At 36.0% G+C, this 27,147-nt stretch overlaps 8 protein-coding genes across 18 annotated transcripts in view; 4 read left to right on the top strand and 4 right to left on the bottom strand.

Annotated features, from left to right (window-relative positions):
• The window catches only part of LOC129567076 (ATP-binding cassette subfamily G member 4-like), an 8,062-nt gene extending 7,774 nt beyond the window's left edge, over window positions 1-288 (top strand). For all 4 annotated transcript variants that reach the window (XM_055443619.1, XM_055443622.1, XM_055443623.1 and 1 more), the window contains one exon: window positions 1-288. This exon is cut by the window's left edge and continues 875 nt beyond it. The gene's annotated coding sequence lies outside the window, so the exon portion shown is untranslated.
• A 148-nt stretch (window positions 289-436) lies between these two features.
• On the bottom strand, window positions 437-1,439 carry LOC129567078 (cuticle protein CP14.6-like). The gene is made up of 2 exons (XM_055443625.1): window positions 1,320-1,439; window positions 437-1,141 (listed from the first exon to the last, which is right to left on the bottom strand). Exons 1-2 carry the CDS (start codon window positions 1,329-1,331, stop codon window positions 686-688), a joined length of 468 nt encoding a protein of 155 aa, XP_055299600.1. The 5' UTR covers window positions 1,332-1,439; the 3' UTR covers window positions 437-685.
• A 784-nt stretch (window positions 1,440-2,223) lies between these two features.
• On the bottom strand, window positions 2,224-6,591 carry LOC129567079 (serine/threonine-protein phosphatase 6 regulatory ankyrin repeat subunit B-like). Of its 4 annotated transcripts, none has more exons than XR_008687814.1 (6): window positions 3,327-6,591; window positions 3,152-3,259; window positions 2,972-3,082; window positions 2,802-2,903; window positions 2,487-2,731; window positions 2,224-2,435 (listed from the first exon to the last, which is right to left on the bottom strand). XR_008687814.1 is itself a non-coding variant. In XM_055443626.1 (5 exons), exons 1-5 carry the CDS (start codon window positions 3,370-3,372, stop codon window positions 2,676-2,678), a joined length of 423 nt encoding a protein of 140 aa, XP_055299601.1. In that variant the 5' UTR covers window positions 3,373-6,591; the 3' UTR covers window positions 2,224-2,675. The 4 variants fall into 4 exon arrangements, 2 of the variants coding, with proteins under 2 accessions (XP_055299601.1, XP_055299602.1); XR_008687813.1 differs by having other exon boundaries at window positions 2,224-2,423; XM_055443626.1 differs by having other exon boundaries at window positions 2,224-2,731.
• Window positions 6,592-7,009: 418 nt separating this feature from the next.
• LOC129567077 (uncharacterized) lies at window positions 7,010-13,161 on the top strand. The gene is made up of 5 exons (XM_055443624.1): window positions 7,010-7,151; window positions 10,292-10,540; window positions 10,691-10,815; window positions 10,896-11,228; window positions 12,134-13,161. The coding sequence occupies exons 1-5, from the start codon at window positions 7,088-7,090 to the stop codon at window positions 12,599-12,601; spliced, it is 1,239 nt and encodes a 412-aa protein (XP_055299599.1). The 5' UTR covers window positions 7,010-7,087; the 3' UTR covers window positions 12,602-13,161.
• Window positions 13,162-13,771: 610 nt separating this feature from the next.
• Window positions 13,772-15,970, bottom strand: LOC129567075 (DNA-binding protein Ets97D-like). Its single transcript, XM_055443618.1, has 3 exons — window positions 15,387-15,970; window positions 14,469-14,652; window positions 13,772-14,379 (listed from the first exon to the last, which is right to left on the bottom strand). The coding sequence occupies exons 1-3, from the start codon at window positions 15,793-15,795 to the stop codon at window positions 14,013-14,015; spliced, it is 960 nt and encodes a 319-aa protein (XP_055299593.1). The 5' UTR covers window positions 15,796-15,970; the 3' UTR covers window positions 13,772-14,012.
• A 97-nt stretch (window positions 15,971-16,067) lies between these two features.
• LOC129567021 (probable phosphorylase b kinase regulatory subunit beta) lies at window positions 16,068-21,933 on the top strand. Of its 5 annotated transcripts, XM_055443469.1 has the most exons (15): window positions 16,068-16,322; window positions 16,423-16,538; window positions 16,638-17,056; window positions 17,191-17,320; window positions 17,408-17,732; window positions 17,879-18,042; window positions 18,128-18,339; window positions 18,552-18,572; window positions 18,858-18,872; window positions 19,251-19,303; window positions 19,372-19,423; window positions 19,542-19,667; window positions 19,770-20,219; window positions 20,404-20,679; window positions 20,775-21,933. In XM_055443469.1, exons 1-15 carry the CDS (start codon window positions 16,282-16,284, stop codon window positions 21,636-21,638), a joined length of 3,264 nt encoding a protein of 1,087 aa, XP_055299444.1. In that variant the 5' UTR covers window positions 16,068-16,281; the 3' UTR covers window positions 21,639-21,933. The 5 variants fall into 5 exon arrangements, with proteins under 5 accessions (XP_055299444.1, XP_055299448.1, XP_055299446.1 ...); XM_055443471.1 differs by lacking the exon at window positions 18,552-18,572 and having other exon boundaries at window positions 16,085-16,322; XM_055443470.1 differs by lacking the exon at window positions 18,858-18,872 and having other exon boundaries at window positions 16,085-16,322.
• On the bottom strand, window positions 21,785-22,950 carry LOC129567024 (zinc finger matrin-type protein 5). Its single transcript, XM_055443478.1, has 3 exons — window positions 22,625-22,950; window positions 22,411-22,545; window positions 21,785-22,162 (listed from the first exon to the last, which is right to left on the bottom strand). Exons 1-3 carry the CDS (start codon window positions 22,749-22,751, stop codon window positions 21,921-21,923), a joined length of 504 nt encoding a protein of 167 aa, XP_055299453.1. The 5' UTR covers window positions 22,752-22,950; the 3' UTR covers window positions 21,785-21,920.
• LOC129567022 (cysteine-rich protein 2-binding protein) lies at window positions 22,848-26,633 on the top strand. The gene is made up of 7 exons (XM_055443475.1): window positions 22,848-23,169; window positions 23,305-23,382; window positions 23,448-23,585; window positions 23,739-23,887; window positions 24,079-24,235; window positions 24,405-25,459; window positions 25,546-26,633. Exons 1-7 carry the CDS (start codon window positions 23,042-23,044, stop codon window positions 25,899-25,901), a joined length of 2,061 nt encoding a protein of 686 aa, XP_055299450.1. The 5' UTR covers window positions 22,848-23,041; the 3' UTR covers window positions 25,902-26,633.
• Window positions 26,634-27,147: the final 514 nt, after the last annotated feature.

The raw sequence follows: 27,147 nt of genomic DNA, 5'->3' as shown, positions 1-27,147 counted from the left end.
GAAAGAAGAAGAAAGACATTTTGACCATCAACGACCTTCGAACATACTCCAGATTGAATCAGAATGATTTTACTTGTTGGACTAGAATGACACGGGTTTTACTGTATTCAACGTAAATGCATTGAATGGGCGGGTATTATGTGTGACATATGGAGAGAGATATTTCAACTGCGCACAAATAAAAACAACTATGACAGTTAAGAATGGATGCAAGTCATAATTAAGTGCATGAGAGTGTGATGTAACAATGTAAAATATGTTGAAATAAAAAGAATTACGTTGCATAAAGTGGACTTTTTCGTTTGTTCGGAACAACATTTCATCTGATATGGAGTCAATTTCAGCTTCGTGACACAGAGATTGCAAGGGCATTGTACTTGATCTCAAATCATCGCTCAACAATTAAAACAATACACCAGTCATTTTTTTAAATGCACTATTTATAAATTTTTTCGATTATTGTCAATGATGAGTCAGCAGAAAAAAAACAATTAAAAACAGTAAGTGTAATGAGTTGTACTCTCTCTGTAAGCGAATAGAAAATGAAATTAAGACGGAAGAGGAGAAGAATAAAAAAATTGTTATATAATTTCGACAACTGGTTTATTGTATTTTGAGAATGGATAGCAATCGCAGTTGGTGCACGACAAGACTAGTTCATCTCACACGATTTAGTTGCTATTGTTTATTTTCCAAAAGATTTCAACGCATTTGGATTATATTTTAATGGAGTGTATTGAGCTTGTGGAGCGGCATGTTGGAGGTATTCCAAAGCACGAGCGATTTGGGCAGGGATAGCTGGGGCGACTGGCAAATGTGATCCGGTTGGTTGGAAACCGTTTTCGTCAGCAATGTAGCTCAATTGGACCTTCTCGCCTTCTGGAGAGGTGTAAGCGTAATCACCTTGAGCAGTAATGCCTGCTTCTGATCCGATTTGTTTCAATTGGCCTTGTTCCTTGGCGGTAATTCCGTTTGAGGTTTCATAAGCGTAGTTGAATGACTCTGGGTTAACGACGGCATCGTTGCGCAAGACTTGAGCGGTGGCGTCTGAGCTGGCATGATGGGGACTGCCCACGAGTGATTTAAGGGCGAATGGGTCGATGGCGTATGAGCCAGCAACGAGAGCGAACAATGCAATAGCCTGAAATCAAAATAAGATCCGATTAGAACTCAATTTACTTCAAAACAACACACTTATTTTTTTTTCTTCAATTCTGTATCAAACATCGGTCTTGTTCTATATTTTCATTTATTCTATTCACAAAACTCTGTTTTCACTCAATTTATCGAAAATTTTATAAACTTCTTTCGATACTCACAACGAATTTCATTTTGGTTAATTTTTTTGTTTTTGATCACAAGAGCACAAGATGCCTTCTATGCTCTGCCTAAACTAGGATGCCGTATTTATACCAAAAAATGAACCAACGGTGTTACGATATCTTTGGTGGTAAATTTTGGTTGACCTTTATATTTTTTTATCTCCACACAATAAAATATGCAAACATATATTAAGAATAACGATGAAAAAATGTCAAACAAAATATCAAATCGCTTTGTTTCCATGTTTCCAAATCACAAAAAGAGCAGAAGAAATGCGGGAGTGTGAAAAAGCTCGTTCAGTTTCGTCATAAAAATTCAACTTGATATTTAACTGGTTTTTTGATTAAATATTCTATTTTTTCCTAAAGGACGACAACCACAAATACATTTTGGGCGATATCGCATATCGGCATTTCAACTTGACACACTGTTCTACTAATATCAACGAATCTATTGTATTGGCGTTTTGAAAAAAAAACTGTTGGTGATTTTACATGAAAACTGTATTAAAATTTCATCATCACATCAATCAAAAAACATGTTTTTCCATTGTTTATATCTTTAATTTCAATGAAGATTTTTGGTTACTGTTTCATGGAACAACGTCGTTGGCAACAGAAAACAAATTAAGTATTTTTGACTTCTTTCTGTTGTTTACAATAGACAGAAATGGTTTTGATACCCAATTTGTAGGAATACCTAGGCTAGCCTGTTTTGCTTATTTCAATTTCTATTGCAGATGTACTGAATTCTGTTTCTGTTCCTGTTCTTTGCTACAATGAGGCTTAACACGAAAAAAAACAAAAATATAAATTTTTTCCAAGTGGACGAACACTTTTTGGAGTGATTGTATTTCTATGTTCGATTTTTTTGTTTTTCAAATAAATTCGATGCTATATGTTTTTTTTTTTTGGAAAAGAGTGAGTTTTATTGCAAGTGTTGTGCATTTTTATTTGAACAATTTGTCAATATTCTCGAAAATTTATAAGTTTTGTGGAACCAACTATTGAATGTTACAGGGAATCACTTGAAAAAATTCAAAGATCATCGATATTAAGGTCGTTTTCAACGTTGCAGAAGCGCTATGATGCGCTCATATCCTAGAAAAAAGTCTGTCATTATATTCTGTGTATTAAATTCAAAAAAAAATGTTTTCAGTTTACCCCTTAGCATGGCTATATCTAATGGAGTTCTTCCATCATTATCCCTGATATTGACATCCGCCCCGTTTCGAATGAGACATTCCGCAGTTTGAAAATAGAATAGCGGATCAATATTATCTCTATACTCGTGATCTGGGTAGTCGGGTCCCCAAGCAGCCCTATGAAGTGGAGTTTCTCCAGCATCCTTTGTCACATACACACTGTCTCATTGTTTTCGATCAGAATATCAAATATTTCTACAGGATCTGCCGAGAAAAATAAAAAAATTCGATAAAATATTTGTTTAAATTCCTAATGCGTACATTTTGGATTTACTAGAAAATTTTGCAGCTCTATGAAGAACGCTCTTCCCTTTATGTTCTGTTAGATGTACATTTGCACCATGTTGAATAAGGGTTCTAACTTTATTAATTCGATCTGAAGAACAGGGAAGTTTTGATTCATTAATAAATATCAAACAGTTGTTTAAATTCTCAGGAAAATACCTTCTTCAAGACCCCAAACGACTGCAAGATGAAGTGGACTCCTTCCTTTTTTATTCTTCAGATTTACATCTACACGAAGCTCAATGAGAAAATCGATAATTTCATCATGATCTGTGTAGAAAAGTTGAAGAATTTTGAATAATTGTTTGTTTGTTTTTTATTACAATCCGTTCGATTTACCCCAAACGGAAGCATGGTGTAAAGCACCCTTTCCTCCTTTTTCGTTATCTTGGAAGTTGACATCTACTCCATGATTATCAATCAAATCTCTCACATCATTCAAATTGCCTGAGAAGGTAATTGAAAGAATTTTGATCCATTGTTTGGATTTCTTAGCGAATAAAATTAGATTTACCAGCAATGGCAGCATCGATAAATTTTTGTTCATACTTGTTAGCCATTTCAATATCCTCCACTTTTTTTTAAACTAATCGAATGGATAAATTTAAATTCACTTTTCACAGAATTTTCTGATGACAACTAGATATTTTATTTTTCACACTTTGAACAATACTTTCAACGAAAAATTTAAGCTTAGAACAAAATTGCAATGGAATTTTACAAATTAAATAGAGAAATTGTTGGAACTTCCAAGATATGAACGTTTTATGCTCAATGTCAGAATATGACTGCAAAATTTCTTTTCATTATCAAGCATTTATACAATGTTCGATTGAAAATTCATACATTGACGTAAATCTCAAATGTCCACTATGAATTAACATGCTAATATGAACGCGCATAAAGCTGCTCTGTATGCATTTTTTGTACTGATAATTATTGTGTAAGTGTGCTTTTTTTTAATAAGTTCGTGATGTTTTGCATATTTTCAGTTTGAAAACATCATGATTAACTTATAAATAGAGCTAAAATCCGTTCAAATTGCATTTAATTACACATTTCTATCGTAAGATAGTGCCGATAAGTGATATCTTGCAAAGTCCACTATATACTTTGTTGCAATGTCGTTGAGTACACATAATGAATCATTGAAGTAGCATAGTAACAGCGGATTTGAATTAGATAAAAACCCATTTTTTTCCTTTTTTACAAAATCTATGAGAACACGGCCGTGTCCAATATCCGCTCTGTTCTTGAAAATGGACTAGTTGAAAAATCAGTTATAATTTCTAGAGAAACAAAATAATAAAATTTACAATTGCACAATTCAATTCTATGGCGATTTCTTCTTTTTCGTTTGACAAATTAATGTGGATATCACACCGTGTGATTCACACGTTATCAGTTATAGATCAGTTTAAAAATAGCGTTAAATATACGTTTGAATCGCAGGAGCTCAATCGACTATGCTTTTTTTAGATATCATTTGGCCAATCTTTTTTTTAAATAAATCCAAACGATTCAGAATTAACGTAAAAAGCAATTCTGACATAGAATCTGATTCGACCAATTTACTGATGATAAATTTTTCGATTTCTGTAGTTTTTCCGGTGAACGCACAATCAATGAGCTGTAATGACATTAAACGCATCAAGCTCGTCTTTAAGCTACACATCTAATTAGCAGCTGACAAACCAGAAAAAAATATCTCTTATGTTATTTATTGTTTTGTGTTTTGCGAAGCTGCGTGTTGAATGTGCAAACGTGCATAAAATATTTACTCATTCAGCTCATTCGTTCGTTCTTGCGATATAAAACAAAATATAGTTGTATATTTGTGCAAGCACATTGTGAATGTCAACGTGATCAAAAAGTAAATGTGCATAGACGTCGTGAGAACTGCTCCTATCAATCTAGAATGAGAACCTGTGGCAATTTTTCATTCTCTCGCAATGATAAGCACGAATGGCTTTGTGTGGCGACGCATAAATCATTTTTATTCGTTTGCATCAAACAACCGTTTTCCGATTAGTAATTAAAAGCATTTCCGTTATAGACGATTTGATGAAGATTTAGCTGCGCCGCACGCAATCAAAACAATCTCGCCAAGGTCAATTGAATTGCGGTAATAACAGGTTTTTCGTATTTTGAAAACTTCAAATTAGTTCCATATCGATGTTTGATCAAATTTTGTATCAAGCCAAAATGTTGTTGATCGAAAAATAATGTCGTTCAGTGGCCTTGAACTCGATGGTAATGCTTTTTTAAGTGAACGAATTGTGCACTCATTGTGATTTTATGTCACGATAAGTGACAATGCGGGCGATACCACGAACCGGGTGAATTTTAACGCAAAAATACACATGACGCAATTAAAAACTCGCACATTTTCTTGCGCTTGCGGTTAAAATGTTAAGCCCATAAACAAAACAAAAATTACTCGAATATTTTCGATGTAAATTTCCATGGAACTATCAATTTTTGACTCGCCAATGATTTCTCTTCTGCGGTTTTTGTGCTTGTTCCGTGTATTCTATTTTCCTCCACATAAAATGATTCATTTTTGAAATTCATAATGACTTCATTGAAACCGCAATTGCATTGCGTCTACGCCTGAACAGTCGAATCACTTAACGAATTTAATGCAAATGATTTATTCGAGTTCGGACGTGAACGCAACAGAAAAGAGGTATGCCGAACGATTTGCGCACAACAATGAAGCATAAAAACAAATTGAAGCGAACGAAAACCGGTATGCGACACGCGAACATTCTTTTTTCGAACACTGCGTGTATAATTTTTGATGTAGACGTGGTCGCTATCATCGGCCGATGTGGTTTACTAGCTAGATAAGCTTAAAGCGAAGCTTAATTTAGCATCAAGAAATAACTAAAACAGGTTGCATTGCACTTTGCCGCATCAAAATGCGTGTGCACATTGATTCTTATGCTTGAGCTTGTTTATACACAACAAACAAATTTCCATTTCTAAACGAAATCCAAGCAAACTCATTCATAAGACTTCGGTGGTCACACGTTGTTGTTTGGTGTACTTTAACTGAATCATATTTCTTGTGTGTCGACTTGGCTCGTAGGTTTCACGACCGATTCGCATGAAAAAAAAATATTCACACGAATCGGTGGAAGAATTTTTGATCGAATGGCAAAATTCTGGGTAAAGAGGAACTGATGTGTTATTCGCACTACAGTGGTCTATCTGAAAATAGAACTCTCGTCACATCAGCGCGCGATCGCTCGTGAAAGTGATCAAAGCGAACGTGTGCTCTGTGGTTGGTCGTCAAAAATGCGAGTGACTTGTTCTAGATCCCTCACGGTTTTTTTTTTGTCAAACCAGTCGTGCTGGTCCACTCACACAACCAAATGTTATTTATTAAATAGTCGTGGATTTTTTTTTCTCGTTTTGTCCACTTTATTTGTATATGCTTTCTTTTCCCCTTTTCGAAAATAAAAATCTGTTTGTGGTTCACCGTTGTTTTATTTACACTGAATTTTTTTGACGACGACGACGATGATGATGATGATGACAACAAACGTATAAATGGCAATGGTGACCAATACTCTCGCATACGCATTCGTTGTGAATTGATCATCAATCTAAATTTCTTTGGTTGGGTGTAGTGGACACACGATATGAGAAGAGCGTGTTGATGCTACTGCCGTTTGGTGGCCGCCACTTAATAATGCTCATCGTTGTTTATTATATTTGATTCTTGTTTCAAAATTGTGCTTTATTTGAATTTTTTCATTCGTTCGTTCGTTTGCTGTTTCACTCATCGCGAGTTGTGCTGAGCTATTTGTTTTCAATTCTCGTTGTTGTTAAACGGATCTCGCTCATCCACAAGCTCCGACTCATCACATTGCGTTCATTTGTTTGTTTGTGTGTACACTAAAACACTGACTTCGATGCTTCAACACGAGGTATTTAACGTTAATGCAGTGGATAAACGTTATTTATTCTACGTGAAAACTTGAACACGAACTGACCGCGTACCACAGACCACAGAACACTTCGAGATATAGGGAAATACGTCGACTAAACACGAAAGTCTTTCTATTTAACTTTGTTCGTTACGTTGTTTGTTATTGTGATTCTGTGCAATTTTGGTTATCAAATAACCCCGAAACAGTGATTTCCTCGAAGAAAAAAATTTATTCATCACAAAAGAACATTATTGCATTTTTTCTCAAGTGAAAAATAGTTTTCCGTTTGTTTGTTCTTATGTGATTTGATAACGAAGAAAAAAAGAAAAAAATTATGAAACTAACGACAATTTTACTGTTAACTGCTTCCATTATTGGCTACTCATCGGCTTATCCAGGTGAGTTTTGATTGGATTATTCGACAGTGCACCATAAGTTTTGGGAAAAGCAGACTTGAAGCGCGAAGAAAATCGTTTATGTTTCTAAAAGAAGAAAATCTACATCAATATTTTAAAGACTGTTTAACTGATATTCTCATCATTATAGAAAGTTCAAAAATTGACAAAAGAAATGGAAAAAAAATTGAAAAAATTCAAACAAATGAAAAAGAGACAAAAAAATTATTTTAAACATTGAAATCGCTATGAAAAAAGGTTTGACGTAAAAAATGAATGAGTCTCCAATTTAAAAAAAAAATGGTTCGAAATCCGTATTGGTCAAGCAAGATCGTGATATTGTGTAGCACAGCATGGGATTACCCAATAAAATACCATGAATGATGATTTCAATGCAGTAATTAATTGGAGAATCCAAAGAATTCCCCATCAAGCAATGGCCAGTGGTGTGGTCGCCACTAATTATCTCTGTTAAATGTCACGATTATTTTTCATTCTTGCTCATATTTTTTTTTATTAGAGATTCTTCATTGGCAACCTATGCAAAAGGTTCGAATTAAGCATAACACCATTAAACGCATTCTGAAATCACATCTCGTTGCACGCAATTTTCGCTCTTCGTATTTCTTTATTTCTGGCCGTGCAAATTTATCGTTTTCCAAATTTTCCGAATAGGTTTGACCGCCGAGTGGCAATTAAAATTCATCCACTAATTACCGTCATTAAAATACTTCAGTTTTGCAGCAATAAAATTTGTAGAAACAAAATATGGCAAAATAGACAGAAGTTCCCACCAATGAGCTGTTTTCATTGAACACTACCTGAATCGCTTTAAAAAATATACCAAAAGAGAATTGTCCATTTGGAAAATATGCTTGCGAAATGATTGAAATCCTTAAAAAATGTGATGACATCGAGTCCAAATATTTGAAAATCCAATTGACCCAATCTCATTCATGCGCTGCATTTTATTGAACACACACGCAGCTTCGAATGCGAAATACTTTGTTCGTAGTGAGATTCATGGCCAGATATTGGAACGCACAACTGCAACGGGCTCACGTCGACTGTTATAAAATTTCACGAATTAAAAATAGCGCACAGTTAATTGCGTCGCAAAATGAATTCTTGATGCAAAAATCGTGATACAAATTGTGACAATATGATTAAAATGTATATTAAAATTTCCCTGGTGTGACGAATCGCAGTAGTCGCACAAAAAAAAATTCATTGGGATTGAAACGGTCGGTACATGGATATTGAGTGCGATGTCATTAAATGTGATATGACATTCAATTTTATTCTAATGACGTATCAATGGCGCCTGCCCTGTTTTTTCCGGCGTAACTCTTTTGTTATTCAAATGTGCTGAAAAAAAATTAAATGTTAAACTAATTTAAATATTTCCATCAGGAGTGCATTTGTTGATGCCCCAGGAATTATTTATACAGCTCGCCATCGCTGTTGCCGCTACTGACTTTCAAAGCCAGTTAAAATCAATTGAGAGAGATTTCCGGTCACACACCAAATGATTAAATCAACTGTTGAAAACAATCAATTTGTTTTTGTGCCCATGATCCCCGGCTATTCGCCGACAACCTGATTTAAGCGCGCAATGAGAAAGTGTCAAAAACATATTACAATCATTTTCACACACAATAGAACTCTTTCTCGAACATTTCACTAAATTAGTTGCATCAACGCTGCTTTTTTGTTATTCAGTCGAGTTAATTTGTTACGTCAAATAATTTTTCAGTTGGTTAAATTAAATCCGAAGTCCTTCTGTGTGAATCGTTCATTTCATTGACGCGCACAAGTAAATTCAATCACGAAACACGTTGCGTTTGCCGAAAAAAGGAGAAACATTTGCATGATCAATGCACACAAAATGGGCACATGAACATGAAACAACCAAAAATTCTATTTAATCTGGTTGTGACTCAGTTTTCTTACATGAGATCACTGTCGTTGGCACTGTATCAACTTTTTCATTCGCGTGCACGACGATATGCGGCAGTTCTGTAAGTGCATCTTGTCTGTTGTTCGTGCTGCTGCTGCTGGGTTTTCCGCTGAAAATAGCGTTTCCAAAAAACAATAAACACTTTTCATTGTGTTGCCGCTTCTTTTTCTGTTTCACACGATTTATGATGCAATGAACTGTGCGGCCAGTTTTCATAATAGTGACTAAATATAAGTTTTGCATCAAACCGAACTGCGCGAGAGCTGTCGTCGGTGGTGATGGCGGCGGCGACTTTATTATATTGACAGTGCGCATGAAATGTGCATTTTTGTGCTAATTAAAGGAGGCAAAAACGTGATCGAATCCAAAAAGGAATATCAATTACACAGTCAATTGAAGTGACAATCAGATTGTACGAAGGAATTCAATAAAGCAGCAGCCGCAGCCACTTCAGTAGTCGTGGGGATTAAGTTGAATTCATTTGTTAATATGGAATATTTGGTTCGAATTGATGCGTCAATCATGTGTGGCAAGTAAGGCATAGAATTTGCACTAGAATCGATGTGAGCGACTAAGTCACGTATGAAAAAGTGTCAGTAGCTGGCAATTTCGCCGTCATTTCCTTGACCAATTGACCGTTTGTACTCTTCTCGCCGCAAACTCAGATCTATCGGCTGGGGAGACGCTTTTTCCGATTCAAAGCTTGAAAACCGTAAGCTTATTAACATTTCATGGAATCTTTGCAATTTTCTGAAATTGCTCTGCAGCATCAGGAATGTGCATTCAGCAGAGAATTTCAAAATGATCAAAATTTCATTGCTGCCAATTCATTTAAATAATGCATCGCTTTTTTTTTGCTTCTTTGGGCCTCTCTCACAATTTTTTTCCCTTTAATTTACGTCGATATGTATCAAAAACTGATGCAAAAGATGCGCATGTCAATCGTCATTCCAAATTTGCAATGAATCAACTGGTAATCACCATAAATGTGCATGTCTACAAATAATTGCGGTCAGAATAAAGACATTCAGTAGATATATTGCGTGACGATCGACTCGCCAAAGACACGCGTGATTTTGCAATCAACTGAATTGCGTATGATACACGCCGAATAGACATGAACAACTAAGGTCGACTTTTTGGTCAATTGAAATAATGAAATTGTGATTTTCTATTTTTCCAGCCAGCGCAAATCCAGACGACGATGCTGAAGTGATTAGTGACGGTTCATCACCGGGATATCAACCAGGTCTCCAACCCGGATACCAACCACCATCAGTACCATCCTTTCCACAATATCCTTATGTTCCCTCCATTCCATCATATCCAACGGTTCCTGTCTATCCATCATATCATATCCCTGCCTATCCCACCTATACTCCCAATTATTTCCCATTCGGTTGGACGTACAATGTTTTTGATGGTTTTTCCAGTAAGTTCGAATAACAACCAAATTTTCTTGAGCTCAAACCGAAGTTACCTTTCCTTATAAGTTCAAAATATAACTGAATCAATCATTCTGTATATGATCAAACTTTTTTTTATCAGAAAATCATGTATTTTTTTTCAAACTAATTTAAAGATTTCTTCAATCAAATCCGGAGCACAGCGTCAAATGCATGGTCGAGAGTTCCATCAGTCAAACCAATGATTAACAACTACTGGCCAGATGTAAAATCCAACGGTACCACAACATCAACTGTCAAGGTATAATTTTGCAATAAAAATGTTTTTGGGATTATTCAACTTGGATCGTGATTAAAATGCGTAATTTTACTTTTGCACAGGTTGTTGGCGACCATAAATTCATCATCAATGAAACAGTTCACGTTCAACAGAGTGATTTCGGTCATGTTGTGTTCAAAGTAAGAACTGTCGACGTAAAACCGGTCGAACCAAATGACGAAACGACCGAAGGTGTTGAAGACAATGACACAACAATCTCTCCAGACGTTGATATCGATGAGCCAAACACCACTCAAAGACCGACTGAAAACGAAGACGATGACGAACGGTCGACCATTGAAGACTTTGGCGATATCGATGGCAATCGAGTGGGTGAAGCGGACATTCTTGACGATGCCAACGAAATCTCAAGAGACTCGCTCGAAAATTTTGAGGTAAAAAAATAAAATCCACCAGTGCTTGCAACTAAAACTATGCTTGAAACTCTTTAAATTTTTTGTAAATAAACAATAAAACATGTTGTATATACGAATGATTTACATAAATCGCTAATAGCCTGAGCAAATGCTGATACAAGCTTTGACAAGAGGTTTGCTTTCTCAACTACGAATGATCTTAATACGATAATTGCATGCTTTTAATTATATTGCTTTGATCTTGAATAAAGGTAAAACTATAGCCCTTTCTAATTTTCTTGGTTTTATTACGCTTTCTTTCTGTCTTTTGTCTATTGGTTGGTGTTTAATTGCTTGCTTTTTACTCTGTGATAAGTTTTTATACTGCTCTAAGCCATTGCTTGCAACTTTTATGGAACTTTTGCTTCAAATTTATGCTTTTTCTTTAATTGAATTGGTTTATTAAATTTAAAATGCCATTTTGCAAATGTCTCTATCTCTATTTATCTTTTAAGAGGATTACTTATATTCATAGTTACCAACGATAATTTCTGCCTGTAAGTTATTTTCATTTTTTCTTTAATCATGCTTTTTACTTTTTTACTCTTAATTGCTTTAAGGTAAGATAAAATGCTTTCATGTGCTTTGCCAAAGCTTTGGCTAATTAACGTTTGAAAATCAATTAAAACTCAGAACATTTAATTTAATAAGCTTCTAACACTATACTGGCTTAACTCACTTCTTTGCTCCCAGAATTGCATAAAAACACTTTAAATCATGAAAAAGTGTTTTTTGTTTTCTCGAAGAAATTTTTCTTTCAAAAAACGCTCAAAATAAATTCTCTTCAGAATTGTTCTTCGTCCGAAGATTAAAATTTCTTCCTCAAAAATGTTCACTCCCAAAAGAATCTTTAGAATAATTTCAATTATGAAACCAATTTCCAGCGCGAAAAGGCAGTGGAGAAAGACATGAAGAAACAGTCGCTGGTCATAGAAAAGTCTGAGAAGATTGAATTCGAATTGCCATCTGAAATGATCAGTTCCGAGGAAATCGAAGGCGAAACCATGTCACCCTACATCGCAGATAAGAAAGGAGTAGATGTCGAATGGGCAGAAATTGAGCTTGAAGATTCTGATGAACAGAAGAAGACTTATTACGAGGTGAATAACAATGAAAACAGCAGTGATGAGGAGGTAGAACATATAACGTACGATCTGACCGATGACATAGCAATCAATCAAATGTTGGCCGATCAAGGTGCATCATACAATCCCGATGCCGAAGTCTTCGATATAAGCCAATATCAACCGGAAAGTGTTGCTGCTGCTCCAAAAGAAAACATAGAATCATCATTTGATTACTCTCCATATCCTCATCCAACACCTGACAAACGACCCAGCAACATAAAATAAACACTAGTTGACTAGCACATATTATTTCGCATTAGAGGCAAACAATTTATGATACACTTGTTAAGTTTATTTATTTTTAGACAATAATATTACGTGGTTTACCATCAATTTAAATTGAATTGAATCTTTTAGGGTAGTTTTTGTTTGCATTTGAGATTGTATCATACAGCAATGGATTTATTTGTACCTAAAACGTTGCGTGAATACTCTGTAAAACTGAAAAAGTCTGTTCAAATCTTGTGCATCCAACTTGACGCAACCGTATTCAAGACAAACACAATTTTTCTTTCAAATTTCGTAACTTTTTTTTATTTTAGTTCAAAGACCATTTTACTCATAGAAATAGTGAATTTAGTGCCAATTTTGATAAATGTTCAATTGATCAATACTGGTATTTACGGATTGCGATAAGGTAAAGCTTGATTCTGCAATTGTTGATAGGCACTTGTAAAACTCGCTTGAATCGATCGACCAAGATCTAGATAAAAGCAAAAAAATTTAAGTTAAGACACAAAATTTATGTGATTAAACTGAAATAAATATACTGTTTATCTTACATACCCGTTGATTTTTTAATCAGATCACCGAAAGATCCTTGATTTGGATGCTGCAGAGTACTAGCCACATCGTCGAATAATCCTGGAGCAGCATTTGCTTGATGGATGATGGAGCAAATGCAAATGATCAAAAATGTATACACCAAAAACTTCATTTTTCTGGATGATTTGATTCAGAAGTTGAACGATGACTGGAGCTCTCGACCTAAACTGATGCTGCTTTTATCAGTATTCCGTCAAAAATTCGTTAATTGGCATCACATTCTTTGAAAATGTTTCTTCAATTAAATGAAAATCCAATGAAAATTCTTGCCTCAAGTTAATTTGCTCTGTAAGACGGAACCACTTCAGCACGTTGTGAATAATTTTTCCTGTAAAGCATTTCCCATGGATTAATAGCAGAAAAAAAGCAAAAGAAAAATCTCGAGAGCCAATCTAATTTTAGTCGACTATCAATTAGCGTAATTAATTTCTACGTTGATAGCTTGCAAAACGATTCGATTTAACAAATTAGATTTTACGTTGCAATCAGTTTTTTTTGCTGTTTTTATGCTGTTAAAGGTCACTACGACTGATAAGACAGATAGAGAAAGAACAAATCGACATAATCATTAACAAAATGAAATTTTCAGAAGATTTCAATTTTATTTATACTATCCAAATTGTATAAAGTATTTGGGAATATTTTCTTTCCATATTTCAATAAATATCAAATTGCTCATAGGCAATCGGTGTAAATAAATAGAATTAAATAAATATCATTAAAAAATAATGTGATTCTTCAGTTCTACTGATCCATTCAGTAAACTGTCTATCAATCGATATGATTCATTGGTCATAAATATAGAAAATGGTTATTGTTCATCGTTAATGTCATAGTTTGGATGACGTCGTTGGCGTGGCGCCCTTTCTCGTCCATTTACCATGTCACTGAGCTGCTGCGGGTCATAGCCCAACATATCTTTGATGGCTATTGTAAATTTGTACACGAATTTCTCGCATCCAACTTTGGTTATGATCGCATTTTCCTCCTTTTCGTAATAGTAGCGCAGACTGCGCGAAAGATTCTCATAGCACATCTTCGGGCACTTTTTTTCCTTCCGTTCACTCCACAGTCTGGCGATTTCTTTTGTGTTAGTCATTATAAATTTGCCGTCATTTCCAATCCATTGGATGATGCTGGCGTATTGTTTGTCCGTGAGCAACTCCAACAAAAATTGCCTGCCAAAACGAAACAAAACGAAATGTTCAATTTGAAATAAATGCCTTTTATTCTTTCAATAGCTTGCATATATTCAAAATAATCTCACCAGAGTTGAATGCTTCCATTGTTTGATCCACATTTCTCCACTGGTTTGGGAGAACCAATTTGATCGATTCGCATGTATTTGACTGGCTTCTTCGGAATTCGATTTGTAGCCTTAGCCGATGAAGTCACCGTGTTGTCGACAAAATGAACCACCTTATTGGCTGGAAAATGATTCAGCTTTTTGTCTGTGAAAAAACATCAAAAAAATGTAAGAGATACAATGCCGTTTTTCGCCAGTGTGTATGCAAAAGGTCGTAAAAATATTCTTCATTGAGAAAAATTGGCTTCAATTTGGTTTGTACTCGACAATTTCTACTTGCTCGTTGTGCAAAGACAACAACAACATACAAAGTCGGCGAATCTGTCAAAAAACTTCTTCGATACCAAAATTCATATTGTTCCCCAAATGAACCATTTGCGGAGATATCCAGTGTACAGCGGAGCTGTGCGGAGTTCGGAGGAGATACCGTACATACGCTATACGTGTGAGCGAAACAGCACTCTTTGCTGTGTTTACATATCTATTGTTCAATACACATCTTAGTAGCCATGAGCGCACTGCTTTAGATATAGTGTATGTATGGCATCTCCGCCGAACTCCGCACAGCTCCGCTGTGCACGGAATTTCTCCGCAAATGGTTCACATGGGTCGTGCCTAGGGGCTAGGAACATTTTGTGAGATTCACATAGATTCGCATATATTCATGCGTTCGTGGCTTTGTTATTGTTGTTGTACACTCACTGCGCTGCGAATGTCTCGTATACACAATCACACGAATTCACAAATATTCGTACGGATTCGTCCCAAGCGCTTGTGTTCTTACCCCCTAGGTTCGTGCGATTCCGATTCAATTTAGTTTTTTCTTCAATGAAAAACGAAAAGAGTTGAGAAAAAAAATGACAAAAAATCGCTAAATACCATCAGAACCGTCCAAATTGTCAATATCATGTGTAACTTGTGCTGCATCATTCGTATCGATGCTTGGAACGGGCTGCTGTTCAGTTAGTCGAGTCATTTCTTCCAATGGTTGAATGACATCGACGATGGTAATCCGTTTTTTAACAATCAAAATTTCCACATTTACTTGTACCGAACCGTCATCGGTAAAACAATCATCGGCCAGCGTATGCGATTGATCAAGCATCTTGTAATCTTGCAACCAAATTTCATAGTCCGACAAATCATGGTCTGGCACCGAAACTTGAAGTGCACTTCGCAATGTGCTGATATTATTGCCAATATTCATTAAAATATGACGCGTTAACACTTTCTCGTCAATCTCTTGAACACTCTTGAAGTCCATTAATTGCGGTGGATTTGGTTCCATTTTGTAAGCTATACGTCCAACTTCCGAAAAAAAACTAATAGGAATTTACTTGTTCAAAGCACGTGCTAAAAAAGTACAGTGCAAAGAAATACGTTGAGTGTTCTGTGCATTCCGGTCAAGGCGCTTATCCGGTCAATTGAACCATTCAAATTACAGCAAATATAACATTCAAATGCTGCCGAGTAGTTTCAATTCTCACCACCGCGTGCTCAAGTGTCGCCAGCGCTGCTCTAAACAAATGTCATTTGCACACTTTCACTTTCAATATCTTTATCATTGAGCTGCCAAATTTGACATTCACACATCGCAAAACTGTGTGTGAAAAATCGAGTCAAAAGATTGTAAAGAAAAACTCTTTTTTTCTCTTCTTTTGCTCGACTTTTTGCGTTCAATAGCCAACGCAGTTTTGAAATTCTTTCATTCAAATGTGCACAAACAAATGAATTCTTGACGATAAGTGAACGAAATAAAGAGAGAGAGAGAAAAATGCAAGCCCCAGTTCAGCTAGCACAGGAACCATTGTCGTCGTGAGTGAATAAAAAAAAACGTTATCTAACTTGTGTAGAGTGTGAATTTATCTAAAACGCAATTGATTGGTTATTATATGATTTGATAAATTTGTTGCAGAAATTTCGAGCAACAGGGCCGTAAACAGAGTTTGGACGACATCAATTTGGATCAATTCCTCAAAATTGCCAATTATGAAGATACAGTTAAAGAGCTTGACGTGTATTACGGAATTGGTGGGTTCTTCTGTGAAAAAATTTCTGTGTCAATATTTTCGTTTTATGAATTTATTAACGATTTGCACGTCTAATGAATTCAATAAATTTTCATTACAGTGAAACGTCAATTGCTTCAGTTTCAAAGTCCGATCTCTGGTCTGTTTCCCGTTTTATCAACTGATACGGAGGTGGGCAGCGTACGTGATAGTGTTTATTGCGCTGCGGCCGTTTGGAGTCTTTATCAAGCGTATCGAAGAATCGATGACGATCGAGGTAAATCACATGAACTCGGTCAATCGGCCGTGAAATGTATGCGTGGCATTTTGGAATGCTGGATAAAACAAGCATATCGTGTAGAACTATTCAAACAACGTCAATCCAATCAACATGCATTACATTCGAAATTTCATTTGCACACCGGCGAAGAAATCTTCTCCGATGACCTATACAATCATCTTCAAATCGATGTGGTGTCAATTTATCTCATTTTCTTGGTGCAGATGATTACGTCGGGTTTGCAAATTATTTACACTCAAGTAAGTCAATTTGGAACATTTTGTTTGCTTATTTGTTGGCAATCAACTTGTTTGCTGGTTGAGTACAAAGTCAATATTTGAAGAAGATTAGCAAAGAATATTTTTGTCACGTTTCTTTTGTTCTTTTTTCGCAGGATGAAGTAGCTTTCGTCCAAAATTTGGTGTATTACGTCGAACGGTCTTATCGAACGCCGGATTTTGGTATGTGGGAACGCGGTTCAAAATACAATGATGGAACACCAGAAATCCATGCATCTTCAATTGGTAAATATTCCATTTTTAACATTCACCATTCATCCAAACGAGCTATTCTTGTCAAGAACCGTTTCTAATGTGATGCAATTTCCATAGGAATGGCGAAATCCGCTCTAGAAGCTATAAACGGCTGCAACTTGTTTGGCGAGAAAGGTGCTTCATGGAGTGTTGTTTATGTAGACATTGACGCACACAATCGAAACCGTAGCATTTTCGAGACAATGCTACCACGTGAATCGAGCTCAAAAGGCGTTGATGCCTCTTTATTGCCAACATTAACATTTCCCGCTTTTGCATCACACGAAGAACGGCTAGTTGAGCAGACCAAAGCCAATGTGGTTAGTCGTCTCAAAGGAAAAAACGGTTTCAAACGATTCAGCCGTGATGGTTACTTGAGCCAGTTGGAAGATAAAACCAGACGGTAAATTACTTGTCAATACTGTGTTTATTTCTCCTAGTTGTTGCTGTTTAGTTTGCTCTATGTTCAATTGTCACCATTGTGCAATGCATTGATTGGTGTTGTAAAGTAGTGATTAACTAATTGACATCAATTTGCACTCAATTTAGCTACTATAATGAGGGTGAAGTGAAAGAATTCGAGGGAAATGAATGTGAATGGCCGATATTCTACACATTCATGATAATTGATGGCGTCTTTAGAAGCAACACGGAACAAATTGAAGAATATCAAGACGAACTGAGGAAGTCCATGTACGCCGACAGTAATGGAGGTGCGTAAATTTTGAAAATTCATCTGAAATCAAACATATTTTGTTCAATCATGTTTTCTGTTCATATTTTTCAAAATACGATTAGATCCCGCGATAACAATGTTTTATGCACCTGACGGCGAAGGTGGTTATACAAAGGCTCCAGTTGGCCCACTTTTTTTATGGGGTCAGGCAGTTTTCATAATCGCACAATTGCTAACCTCAGGACTACTGCACATCAATGAATTGGACACAATTCGTCGCTACTTGCCAAGCTATAACCGCCCAAGAAAAGGTGGTCGTTACTCAGCGTTCCAGGTAATATATTCATTGTAAATCATTCGATTGGCCATTATTATTACTCTAAGAACAGTCCGGCTTTTCAACGAAAAAAATGTTCGGAACGGACAAATTGGTTGCTCTAATCTCATTAAGAAATTTTAATCGTTTCATCACCAAAATCAAAAAAACCAAAACCAAAAATCAATCGCTAACCAAATAATTGGTATTCCAAATTACTCATGCTGCAGGGAAAGCCAGGAGCTGTATCAGTAAGTCCCCTTCGATGACGCACGACAAGTGCACGAAATGCCCATCCAAATATCTATCATCGCGATCATTTTTCTCTTGAATGGCTTCGTTCAAATCTGTTTTCTCTTTTTGTTCAATGATTTTTGAATTCGCATTTTGTTCGACATATTTTGTTTTGTTTTTTTTTTTCTCTCTCATGATTTCCGATTTGATTTTATTGATTCTTGATTCTTTTGTAAATATCGATTAAATGAATTTTCTCTCTTTTCACCCTTGTCCCCTGATTTGATCCAATCTGAGTGCAGGCGAAGCCAGGAATTGTAAGTATATGTCGAATGCTGAAAATGATCCGGTGTATGTGTTTGCGAGTTCATTGAACTTGGACCATTTTCAGCCGTGTGTGAAATATTGACATTGAAATCTTTTCCTCCTCTCCCTTTCACAATCTTCCCCTCACAAATCCAAACACCATCGAATTTTGAGCATTTTCTCTCTGACCATTGGGATTACTCAATATTTCGTGCAATTCTTTTTAGTTCTTTCTTTAGTTTATTTTTTTTCAGTTTGTTCTGTTTTGTTCCTTTTTTCTGGCACGCAGTAGAGTTGTCTTCTCGTAGATTCTTGCATGTTCATAGTGTTTTGTGATACATTCAAACATTTTTATCATCCGCAATTTAATTCGGGAATTTTTCTCTCAGGGTACAGCCACCGATCTTGTCGTACAAATTGTGCTTATCGCTGAATCTCAGAGGTTATTCTGCTTATGAAATTAATATTTTTTCAATGAATTACTAACAAAAATCACTCTTTTCTGAACAGATTACAAGCCATGATGGCCACATATGGTATTCAAACTCAGACACCGCATGAGGTAAGTAAAAAAATTATTGTTTTTTGAAAGAAGTAGTGATTCTGATTATTTTGAATGATTTCAATGGCTTCAGGCAATTCGATTGCAATTATTGACTTTGATTTTCTTTCAAACTTAGGTTGAACCAGTTCAAATTTGGTCTTCAACGCAGCTCATCAAATTCTTCCAGCAGCTTGGAGTGAATGAGAAAATCGGATTGACCGGTCGGCCAAATCGTCCTGTCGGTTCATTGGGTACTAGCAAAGTAAGGATATCAAATCATGATATTTGTTTTTTGAATTTTTTTTTTCAATAAACCTAAGGCGGAAATTTTGAAAAAAAAACCAATTCAATTCCGAATTTCCAGGTATACCGTGTTTGTGGTATGACTGTTCTATGCTATCCGTTGATTTTTGAGTTTTCCGACTTCTATCTATACCGTGACATGGCCTTGCTCATTGATGACATAAAGACCGAATTACAGTTTGTCGGAAAATACTGGCGTTTATCGGGCAGACCAACTGTTTGCCTACTCATTCGTGAGGAACACATGCGTGACCCACAATTCAAAGAGATGCTCGATTTATTTGCAATGCTCAAGAAAGGCTATTGTGATGGGATGAAAGTACGCATTGGCCGCTTGCAAAATTTGATTTCCAGTTCATGTATGGAACACTTGGATTTCATGTCCACCAGTGATTTGCCTGACACTGACGAGAGTAGCTTTAGTCAGATAAATCACGAATACATTGGATATCAGAGTTTGACTGATGTGCCCAAAGCACAATCGTATAGCGAAGAGAAGGTTATGTGTACGGTAAGTTTTCAATGGGATATCACTCTTCGGGAAAAAAATGCTCAATTTTGGTTATTATAAAATTTTAAGTTCAATTATTGAATATTGAATATTGAACAACATGAAAAAAGAAGAAAATTTGAACAAAAAACTAAAATTAAAAATTATTCGAAAATTGTCTTCAATTTTATTTAAATATCTGCAGGAGTACAATAATCGCTCGTTACCCGATATCATCGACGCATTGCGACAAACATCATCGATCTATGTCCAATGTCAATTGTGGGGAATAATTTTCAATCGCGAAGGCCCGAATTACGAAGTGAACGGTGAAAGTGTAATCAATTCATTGAAAGCGCTCTATTACCGAGCCGGTACATTGAGATACTGGCGTGCTGTGCGTTACTGTAGCTCATTGCTTCATCACACTGTCGATTCGATCAGTCCTTTCATCACTACGGTGTTGGTCAATGGCAAACAGGCAAGTCGGCATTTCACTTTCTGCTTCAATTTCTATGAAAAGATATTTTTCACTCTTGAAAATTTTACTAATAAAAAAATTAAATATTTTCACAGTTGACCGTGGGTGTAATAGGTCAGAAAGAGACGGTATTCGATAAGCCAATGACTCCAGCTGAAATTCTAAATGTAATGTACACTTCGGTGCAGCCATTCGATGTGATTCAGGCAGTATTGCAACAAGAAGTTGTTCTTTATTGTGGTCGCTTAATTGCCACCAACCCGGATATGTTCAAGGGAGTGTTGAAAATTCGCATTGGTTGGGTTTTAGAAGCAATGCGACTGTATTTGAGTATGTCCGGCCAAACGGCCGATTTGGATAATTTGTCGCCATTTTCGATTCGAATATTGCTGCAACGAATTCTCACCGTGAGCGATTGGGCGAACGATGAAAAGTTAACTGTTCTACAACGGCGTCAATTGGAAGGTTGTTTGTGCCGTGTGCCAAAGCAATTCTATAGTTTGGTGTGGGATGTGCTAGCACGAACACCAAAAGGAATATCATTAGAAGGCCATTTAATTCCCACTGAACCAACACTGACCAGCATGAGTCGAAGTGAATTGGCATTTTCGTTACTCGTCGAAGAGACATTCAATCATATCATTCAGCCCGAACGACGACAATTATCTGTTGAGCTTTTGTGCATCGTAGCAACCATTTTATCGCGTAATCCGGAGCTACGCTTCAAAGATATACTCGATTTGGATGATTTGCTCGAAGAAGCCTACAGCATGTATTGCAAAGAGAAACGAATTCCGTTTACCAAAGACATTTCGCCATTGTATTCGTTGAGCTACAGTGAAACAACTGGATATCTAGCACGTGCCACAGTCAATACCATTCTGCAGGGTGGTGTGCTGGCAGCACAACCAGAAGACGACGCTCAAGATTTCGAAGAGGAAACTTGCCGAGTTTCATGAATCACTTTATATTATCAAAATCAATATTTAGTCCTTTTTATTGTTATGAATTATTTGTTTTTTGCTTTCACTCATTCAAATGAGATCATTTAGAATTTAGACAAAATTGACGTTAGAAAATTGTTAAAGATGAAAAAAAATATATGTAATTGATATATATATGCCATGTAGGATTTATTTACATATGGATCATGACACTAACTTTTAAGTGTGTATTTTTTTTCCTTTGTTTGGAATCCGTTTCAAATACATTAACAAATAAAATCATAATTTTTATTTATTTTATCCGAAGAAAGTAGGTTTGAATTCTTTTCGCAGCGTTTCAGCGTCGATAGGTCTTAATGATGGCGGCAATTCATCATCGTGCTTTAGCAATTCTTCGGGATAATTGAAAAATTCACGCAGAAATCGTTGATCACAATGCTCTTTTGTCATTTTTCGCTTCTTCATGAAGGTGTCAATCATACTTTTTGAATAGACTTTTTCCTCTTGACTGGCCGTTTGCTGCTGCTTTTCGAGTTCGGCTGGAAAGTTCATGGAAAAATAATGTTTATTATGACAAAGAGATCATTTTTAAGACAGATATAGACAAAATTGAAGAAAAAAAAATGACGAAAAATGAGATAGTGAATTTGTAAAAAAAAGTCAAACAAAGAGGATATTTTGAAAAAATATTTGGAAAAAAATTAAAAAAATTAAAAACAAATGCACAGAAAAATTAACTTCCTCTTAAAATTTAATGTTCTTCAAACAAATATTGCAAAATTCTCACCTTTTGCCTTGATTTTCGCCAATTCATCGGGTGTGTAGTGGCTGAATCGACACATAGCACCGAATTGACATAATCCATTTGGAAATTTGGCGCATGGTTTTTTCTTTTGTTCCTCTTTCAAGATATCTTGTGCGTCTAATTTTTGTCAAAAAATTTAAAATTAAAATTTGAATCAACAATTAAAATCAATTCAGTCAATGCAAAAAGTTCTTACTCTTAAAATGTGCGTAGTGTTCATTGCGAGCCTTTTGATGTGGTAATCCTTCGTTGTGCTTTCGTTTAATACTTGGATCGTCTTTCAGTCGTTTATCGCAATATTCGCAGTAATAATTTTTTCCCATTTTTCAATGAAAATCCAAACTTAATATTAAAAACAAAAACAAATGCTTGTTTATTAGAACAAATACGTTTTATTTGACTGGCTTGTTGTGTCTGACAGTCGAAAATGTGTAAACAACCGAGTTTGACATTCGAAACGTCAGCTGTCATTCGTTACGACTGTCGTGCGCACATGGAATGAGTTAAGTTTGTGTTTTGAAGCTAAAATAATGCCGACAATTTTTAAAAAATTAAAGGCTTCGTTGATTTAAACTCGCTATTTTAAAAGATTAAGATTTGGATAAGCGTTAAAATGGATGTAGATTGTGGTTATTGTTACGATAGAATTGCAGCCGATGACTTTTTGGAATGTGAAGAATGTGAGCAATACGTTCACGTGCGTTGCTTGCGTCGACCAGGAACACCGGGCGACTTTGTTGGGTAAATAAAATCGGTGTATTTGTGAAAGTTGAATAACAAAAAATCTACTTTGGATACAATTTAAACGGTTAAAGTCATTCTCCTCACTTTGATAGATTATATTGATTCCGTTTGTTTTTTTCTTTTCCAAACTAGCGACATATTCTTCAAATTTACCTGCGTTAGTTGTACCAACAATGGAAAAGAAACGTTTGAAAGAGAGAAACTACCATGGTAAGAAACAATGTCGAGCATAAATTCACAAGGTACTCATTTATTGATTGCCATTTTAATTCTAGGACCATGATAATCGTGTTGACTATTTATAATTTGACGAAAAAATCACAAGGTCTGAGTAGAAATGGTTATTTCCATTGGAGATCGCACATCGCCCACTTCATTGACAAGAATTGGGCGTATTTGATGGAACCAAATTTGTACGTATGAACAAACAACTCATTGAATTGAATGTTATTCAACAATTTCAAGGCAATTACTCAATGCGTAAACTGTTATTATATTTTCAATGCGTATTTTGTATTCATTTATTATTATTTTTTAATTGTATTTTAATATGTGTGCTTTTGTAGCAAGCGAAGGAAAAATTGGATTGGCACCATTTCGGGAACACTTTCACATCATTCGACTGTTTTGTTTACATCTGGTTTTGCAGTATTCAGCGAAGCCGGCTGGTGGAAATTGACCCACAACAAAACACCCAAACAGTATTATGAATATGGTTAGACACAGTTTATCTAACACAATCTATATCCGCTTATGTCACACCCAATTTAAATGGTTTCAGTTTGATTTCGAAAAATTACATTTGCTCAGTTTTTTTTCACATATTTTTTTCTACTTTTGTCCATTTTTTACATTTTTCACGTTTTTTTTTAAACTTGCCCATGTTTTGTCTCTTATAAATTCCAGTAAAGAGGCTTAGAAGAGAAAAAGGCACTTCAGAAGAGGTAAATGTGCTAAACGACACACCTGGACCAAGTTTATTGGGAAAGAGAGCACATGAAACGAGTGAAGATGAAAGTGAAAATGAACCAGCAGTTGAAATAGATCATTGTAGCCGAACATTGTGAGTTATTTTTAGCCACAAAAAAAATTGAACTTTTTGAAATTGAAAAAAATTAACATTCAATTATAAAAGGCTGTTTCGTTTATGATTCGATATTGTTAACAAAAATTTTATTTGTCTTAATTCAACTTATTTGATTAACTTTTTTTTATATTTTCACACTATGTAGGCCATTCACGGGCAAATACAAATGGGATACGAAGCCAAAAGAGGAGCCAATGATTGACATTCTCGATTTCATTGATTCGAGTGAAAATTCGAACTTGTTGGATGAGATGCCCATACTGCCCACCCTTACTTCAGAGGAAATAAACAGTGTGATTCCATCATTCACAACAATCAACGATCATGATTTCCTTGACAATTTATTTGATTGTAAGCCAAAAATTGAGCTACCGATCGAAGAAGATGAATTTTCGGAGCCGACAATCCTGCAAGTAAAGAACTATCAGGAGCCGGGTGAAAATGAATTGCTGGATGCAAGTATCAAGCAAGAGATTCCGAAAGATGTCGAAATGCAAGACGATGAAGAGGAAGAAGAGTTGCCTTTCGAAGAGAAGTACATTTGTGAAAAAAGTCTGTTCAAATCGAAGCCACCATCTGAAAAATATCCATGGGAGGCTGACTTTATGGTCGGTCAAGAAAACGATGATGATTTTGTGGGAGATAAATGCATCGAATTGATCAGTGAATATGAAGAGAGTGAGACCTACAAACGACTCAAGTTGATTTTCGAAGCGGAGAAAAATCAATCAATTGATATTCCGCCATGGGTTCGCCGACACTATCGAAAGTTATGCGTTCGTAGGATGCAACGAAGCTTAGGATTGCCCGTGTTTAATGTCGATAAATTGAATAAACGAGGCATTCAAGTGAGCAGTCAAGATTCACAACCGGCTGTTTTAGATCGATTCCATCATTTGATCTCCGGAAGTGGTGACTTTTCATCGGGAAAACGAACAGACAACACATTTATGGCACGTTTAGCCGGTTCATGCACATACGATCTCTTCATTAGTCCACACACCGAACGTATTCTACATCCATTCATATACAGAAATGACAATTGTGTTCCGCCGTGGGTTAAATTGATGTGTGAATTGCAGTATGAAGTTAATGGAACGATGCCTAGTCGTGCTTCAATCGATTATTGCTACGTTCGACCTCAACATATTGCCGCTGTGAATGGGCTGCTTCAGAGAATGTTTTGGCCTGGAATCGATAGTAATAGAACATCTTTTGAAGTCAAATTCAAGATTTCATCAATTCCCAAATGATTTTTTCAATTTTTCTTTTTTTTCCACCCACAGTGTCCGAGTGCCTGAGCTATCCCGACTTCAGTGTTGTGGCTTTGTACAAGAAACTCGTCGTTGGTTGTGCATTTCTTGTTCCTGATGTCGGTCACAACGAAGCTTATGTTTCCTTCATGGCTGTTCGACCCGGTTGGCAACGAGCTGGTATAGCCTCATTCATGCTCTACCATCTCACGCAAACGTGCATGGGAAAAGATTTCACCTTACATGTTTCAGCAAATAATCCAGCCATTTTGCTATATCAAAAGTTTGGATTCAAAATCCAAGAATTAATTTTAGATTTTTACGACAAATATTTACCGTACGATTCGACACAAAGTCGCCATGCATTTTTCCTACGATTAGAACGTTAAAACCGAGCAATAAAAGAAAATGAAAATAAAACTAAAATTCAAAAATTCGTTACGACATTCAGAAAAAAGGCTCGTGATGCATGGCCGAGTCGCTAGCTTGGGAACTGTCCCCTGTGAATTATCTACGCAACTTGTCGAGTGATAAATCGCGTGACTATTTTCGGGTCGGAGAACATTTTTATTGGTTGCAGCTAGTCTATGGTGGAAACAGGAAAAAAGCGTACATCTCTCGGAATCGTAGCAAATTAATAAGTCGTTAAAACAGAGATAATTCAAATCGGCCACTGAATTAAGTGGTCTTGTGGATATTTATAGTCGGTTAACAGCGTGATAGGTTTGAAAGTGTCTGCGTTTTATTTTCGTTCACTTGTGAACGGTTCATTTTTTTACTATTAGGCACAGTCACTTTATTTATAGAAAAGTGTCCAAAATGTGAAACTAGCCGCAACGTATTTAGGCCAATCGATTACTTGTTATTTTCGAAATGTTTGTTATTTGAAATTGTATTTGTCGGTTACTTATGACATATGGTAGAAAAATTACGGCTTAACCCATGGGTGGCAGAAAATAAATCATGGTTTTGCTTTGAAGTGTAATTTAAGATTGATGTACGGATAATTTTGCGATTGAATTTCGCGACAAAATGAAATGAATAACTTATGTAACGACAAGCGTCGAAATTTAATCACATTTCAAATAAATTCATGTGTAAAATGTATTTTCTCTTTAAAATTCACGTTTTTTTCTTTCTTTCAAGAGTTCACAGTCTCAGTCACCGACTCTCTTTTTCTTTTCCACTCGAGAAGGAAAATGACTTCGTTTTCAAGTGACATGTTTTGTGCGGTTAAACGAAATTTCATGGCTACACTCTCGCTGTGGTTTTCCGACAGCCGCTTTCGCCATCACCACCGCCGCTCCTGCCAGAATTCATTGTCAATAAATCCGATTTAAATCGGTCTCTCACACTCAACGTTCAGCATTCACATTTGATTAGTCATCGAATGGTGTGTGTGCGAAGTTCAGAAAACCTAACGGGACGCGAACTTTTTGTATGTTTCTTTTTTTTTGATTGAGTGTTACGGAATTTCATCATGCACTCGACCCGAAGAATCGCCTCCTACGTGATTTAATTTTTCGGCGAGCACTGTATATTTTGAACGGTAATAATGCAAACAACAGAGCACAAACGAAAATTAATTATTGCACGCGAGAGATGTGTAAATTGTGAAACCATTAGATTGATTTT

This window comes from Sitodiplosis mosellana, unplaced genomic scaffold (assembly GCF_009176505.1).
Source record: "Sitodiplosis mosellana isolate CC-2019 unplaced genomic scaffold, AAFC_SMos_1.0 Smas_scaffold_5, whole genome shotgun sequence".
Classification (NCBI taxonomy): domain Eukaryota; kingdom Metazoa; phylum Arthropoda; class Insecta; order Diptera; family Cecidomyiidae; genus Sitodiplosis; species Sitodiplosis mosellana.
The sequence above is the reverse complement of the archived record's forward strand: the minus strand, read 5'-3'. Positions and strand labels throughout refer to the sequence as shown.